The following is a 5,328-nucleotide window of genomic DNA, read 5'->3' as shown; positions in this document are numbered from 1 at the left end:
TGACTAGCTGATGTCTTCATTCAGCTTGTGTTTTTGTTGGTTTTCTTTTCTTCTGCCTGGAGGGATCCTCTTCTGGTTTATATTGTGGGAAAAGAAAGAAAAGAGAGTGAAATGCTGATTCTCTTAGTTTGCCTTGTGGATGAAATGGAGAGCTGCGGGAGACTGTAGCTGCTCCACCCAGACAGTCCCTCTCACTCTGGGCTCGTGGCTTCTGTGAATCAAGGTGACGTCTCTGTGACTGACTGTCACAAGGCTGTCCTCGGGTGCAGTTCCCAGAATGGACCAGAAACGTTACCACGGTCACAAGGATTGGAAAACTCCACACGTGCACTTGTAAGATTTAGCCTTTACATCACATTTGGGTTCATTGATGGCCGAGCACATGGGGGTGCGGTTTTGCACCGTACGCGCGGGATAATTCGCTGGGACGTTCGAAAGACTAGTTTTCGGGTAAAGCCTGGAGGTAAGTATTGAGTTTGGTTCGTTTTTGTGGTTCTTGTCTCTGTTAAACCGTGGGTCCCCAACCTCTGGTCTGTGGACCGGTGCCGGTCCGTAGGTCATTTGGTATGGGGCCACAGTGGGACACAAAAATGTACTTCAGTTTTACTAATTTACTTCAGTCAAAAAGTATCTAGTCACAACCCTTTAGTTTTTTTTTTAATTCAAAGATTTTCTGTCAATGTTTCAAAACAACAGGTCATTCAGACTCTGATACTGACAGAAGAAAGTCTAAAAGGTGTTTTATTTTGAAATTTTAATGATGGCGTTGTATTAGCGGTCCGCAGTAACAGCTGATACCGAACCTTGGTGCGAAAAAGGTTGGGGATGTTTACTATGTGCAGTAGCTGATGTAGAGACTGGAACAAACTCCATGGATGTCAGATTATCATCAGACTCCTGGTTGTAAATGTCATCACAGACAGACAACAAATCCTAAAAAACAAACGTCAAAAGTACCATCTTTAAAATATTCACTCTAAAAAAAAAAAAAAATTTCATTCAGTTTTATATGTTGCTCTTTCATGTTGACACCATGTAAGAAAGTTGCTGTCTTTTATGATGGACTTACCCCAGTATATGTCAATGTATGGAGTCATGTGGTTATTATTAGCCACTGGTTGCCGTCTGCTGGATTAGGATAATATTCAGGGCGCATTGAGCCAGGCTGTAGCACTTGCTGACTGAATGCCCTGCGGCCAGCGGGGTGCCAATGTAATCCACTGCTTTCAAACACTGCCCTGAAATCACACGGGGCCAATGAGGCAGATTACATTTTTGTGTTGTGTTTGGTGGGGGGGGGGGGGGGGGGGGGGGGGGGTGCTGGCTGTGTGTGTTTCCTAGCTCTAGCTGCATGGCTACTTCTTCATACCATGATGTAGCAGAGAGTGGCAGGGTGTCAGCACACAGAGCGGGGCTTGTCAACTGTGATTGGGTGAATGGCGTGACAGTCGGGGAGTGTAGTCAGCCACGGCTTACTGGAGTTCTGCTACAGGCAGTGGCTGCGTTATCTGTCTAATGGAGCGGAAGGAGACTTGTCAGGACGGTCACATCAGCGTCTCCCAAGTTTTATCTTGACTTTTCACCAGAGCTGCGACTCTACAGGATTCTCAGCGTTGAGAAATAACCGTCCTCGTCACCAGAAGTCCTGCCAACTCGAACGTTTCTTCTACTTTGCGCCTATTTTCCTAATAACAACAGGTCGGTCTGTGAGACCTCACCAGCCGCTGTTGTTTACTAATTCATCATCATGTAACTGGAGGACGATCATTGTGTGCAGAGGGAATAGGAGCAGCAGAGGGTAACTGGAGAAGAGACTTGCCCCTAGGATTTTTTTTTTTTTCCACGCCCTCCTTTGTACTCAAAAGTGAAACGGGTCAAAGGCAACAAAACCTCAGGAAAACTGAGTTAAAACGTCTTCACTCCCAAGTCCAGCAGCTGTTGTTCCTCAGAAAACGTCACGTTTAAATCATTTCTTGTTTGTAGAGTGCAAAGAAAACCTTTTTCTGTTGCTTTTTTGTGTTTGTGAAAAAATGTTGTTTTAGGTGCTGAGATTTCTTGTTTGTAGAGTGCAAAGAAAATCTTTTTTTTTGTTGTTGCTTTTTTGTGTTTGTGAAAACATGTTGTTTTAGGTGCTGAGTTTTTTTTTCATTTACATCTGCGTACGAAGGTCTCTTCTTTGTTTCATGTAGTCATTAAATTATCAACAAATCTGTTTTCGTAGACTAACAAACACAGTTTACCAAGATGCTTTTTTTAAATGTATCAATTTTTATGCGCACCATTTTGTTGTTTGTTTTCTGTGATTGACCAAACAAAGATGCTACATTTTATATTCTATCTAGTTACAATTACTTCTTTCAATTATACAACACTTTATTATCTATTGTTGCAATTTTTCACTTCATGTGCTGCTCAACAGTCCATAGTCAACATCGTTTCATTCTCTCCTCCTCCTCCTCCTCCTCCTCCTCTTCTCTGGAGGAGCTCTAACACTTACTGATCCGACCACAGATCACTGAACTTTTGTCTTCTTTCAAACGCCCTCTGCTGTAGACTGGGCTGCGTTGTTGAACAGAAATTCTATAAAAATCAATATTTATATAACGACCGTGTCCACTGATACCCTTTAAATGCGTTACTATTTACAAGCTAACAGGTCATGCACTTGGCAGAGGTTTCTTTCCTCGACCACGAGGCCGACAGATTTCACCGGAATCTTTTCACATCATCATCATATAGTCTTGTGTTCAAAAACATTGGGGTTTTTTTTGTTGACAAGCAGTACCCTAGTGTGTTGTGATTGTTTTGTTGTTGCTATTTTACGGGAAAATGTCAGATTCATCCATTTCAAAATAGGTTTAGTTTGTTCGTTTTTTCAGTTATTTAAAAATATGTTTAAATGATTTGCAAAATACACAGTTTGTTGTTATGATAAAGTCAGCTAATGTTTCGTATTTGAGCGTAGTTTTTAATACACAAATTTCCATTTTTCAATTTCAGCGTCGCTGTGACCCGTTCTCAGGACGTTCCCGTCTTCGGCCCCCCAATACCCAAGGGCGTGACCTTCCCCAAGTCCACCGTCTTTAGGGATTTCTTGTTGACCAAAATCATCAACGCCGAGAACGCTGCCCACAAGTCCGACAAGTTTGGAGCCATGGCAACGCGCACGCGCCAGGAGTATCTGCGGGATTTGGCAGAGCGTCATGTGACCACCACTCCAATAGAGCCCACTGGGAAGTTCCCATTCATCTCTCTGGCCCACAAGCGACGCGATAAGACTCGTCCGTACAGTGGGGCGGAGCTGCGAAGTCTGGGGGCGGTGACCTGGCAGGTGCACGCGGAAGACCAAGTAGCCTGCATGGAGCGCGAGTGCCTGTTGGCCATCTCCAATGACGATAGCGCGGCGAGAGCGTCACCCTGCGCTCCATCAACAACAACACAGAGGACTTTGGAGAGGTGGTCAAAAGACTGGAGGTCAGTGAGGCTCACACATCACTCTGAACAGCAGCTTTTACATAACCGTGCTGGAGGTCAGTGAGGCTCACACATCACAGAACAGTAGCTTTTACATAACCATTTGTTAATACAGCATTGGTGAGGAATCGAACCTTTAATACCGGGGGTCCTCGACTTACGTCAGACTTCCGTTCCTACGGTGCTACGTAACTTATTTTCACTGCAAGTCAGAACTCACGAGCTACACGAGTACTTATGCTAACACAATGCTAACATCGTTATCTAGCACATAAAAACATCACAAGAGTCTGACGTCTGACTTACGCCTGAAAGCCACAATGGAGGGCAAAAGTTCCCTAAAAAACTTTTGGGAACTTTTGGGAAACATTTTTCCCACTAGTGTGAAATTGTGTATGTACAGTTGTGTTTTGTTAGCAGTTAACGATTCTCATTTTGCAACTCCACAAATATACTTCAATAACATTGTTAAAAAAAACCCACAAATGATGCCTGGTTTGATACAAAAACAACTGATGTGGAAAATATACATTCATATTATGCAGTTATTTACAAACGTAAGACATAAAAAAGGTAGGTTTTCTCCCAGGCTAGGCACAGCTAAGCTAAGCTAAGCTAATCCAGCTACTTTTCTGTCTTCATTTTTGTTTCTAACTGTAGCTCTTGAATATTACCGAAATGTTTTTTTTTTTTATATTTATGGATACTAATAATTTAACAACTAACAATCATATAAGTTGCTATTGTTACAGCAACAGGAGGGCGTTCCCTACTGTTACCACAAAACCACAAAACTGTTTTCTTCACTCATTGTCATTATTAGAAGTCACGCAAAGTATAAAACATTTGGTTTTTATCCTTTATTTTAGGCTTAATAATTATTAGGCTTTTTTTTTTAGGCTTCAGGCAGCGTTGATCAGGCAGTGGTTTTTGGTGAAAGATGAAACGTTTACCCTCTGTTTTGACAAAGAACATTTTTTTATCTGTACGTGCTACAAGTAATGTCTTGCCTACTGTATGTTTAAAAAAAAAGAAAAGAAATAATGATTATTTCTGGTTGTGGCCATGACAGCAGCTCTGTTTTTGTTGGAGGTTTAATTAACCACCTGACAGACAGAGAAAGAACATTTTTAAACTAATGTGTTTCCACTGATTGAAATATGTGCGTCTGTGTCTGTGGCTTCAGCAGCCGCTCATAATAATACACCTCCTCCAGGGAAGGAAAATTTAATTTCTCACCACAAAAATGTGTGGGTATCATTGAATATTTATACTTATATATTTTTTTTATCTGCTTCTCACCTCGGCGCCAACGCCTTGTCCCTCTGTCTCGTTTACAGCTTTTGACCAAAGGCTGTCAGACCACGGAGATGACCCTGCGCCGCAACGCTCTGGGCCAACTGGGTTTTCACGTGAATTTCGAGGGCATCGTTGCAGAAGTGGAGCCCTATGGTTATGCCTGGCAGGCTGGGCTGAGGCAGGGCAGCCGACTGGTGGAGATTTGCAAAGTGTCGGTGGCCTCGCTGTCTCACGAGCAAATGATCGACCTGCTGCGCACCTCTGTGACCGTGAAGGTGGTCATCATTCCTCCGCATGACGACTCCACACCACGCAGGTAGAGGAAACACACAGTCTTGAGATGCAAGAAGGAGACGGCAAATGATTATTTGGTCAATATTGAAATTACGATGATTTAGTAGTAGTAGCTAGTAGTGAATTGAAAATAGATATAAATAAAATATATTACTTAATTAGAAAATATGATATAAAATGCTTTACAAAGTAAAACATTTTTGAAAAAAGAAACCATGTTATTATGACTATATATATATATATATATATATATATATATAT

General features: G+C 42.1%; 1 protein-coding gene across 1 annotated transcript in view; it reads left to right on the top strand.

The window, feature by feature from the left end:
- The window catches only part of LOC103393083 (signal-induced proliferation-associated 1-like protein 1), a 25,034-nt gene that overhangs the window by 7,122 nt on the left and 12,584 nt on the right, over positions 1–5,328 (top strand). Inside the window, exons 7-8 of the mRNA XM_025059506.1 lie at positions 3,001–3,478; positions 4,815–5,048. Coding sequence (XP_024915274.1) covers positions 3,001–3,478; positions 4,815–5,048 — 712 coding nt within the window. The remainder of the gene's footprint in view (positions 1–3,000; positions 3,479–4,814; positions 5,049–5,328) is intronic.

The sequence above is a fragment of the Cynoglossus semilaevis genome, chromosome 1, assembly GCF_000523025.1.
Source record: "Cynoglossus semilaevis isolate Cse_v1.0 chromosome 1, Cse_v1.0, whole genome shotgun sequence".
NCBI lineage: Eukaryota > Metazoa > Chordata > Actinopteri > Pleuronectiformes > Cynoglossidae > Cynoglossus > Cynoglossus semilaevis.
This window is presented reverse-complemented; position numbering and strand designations above follow the sequence as displayed.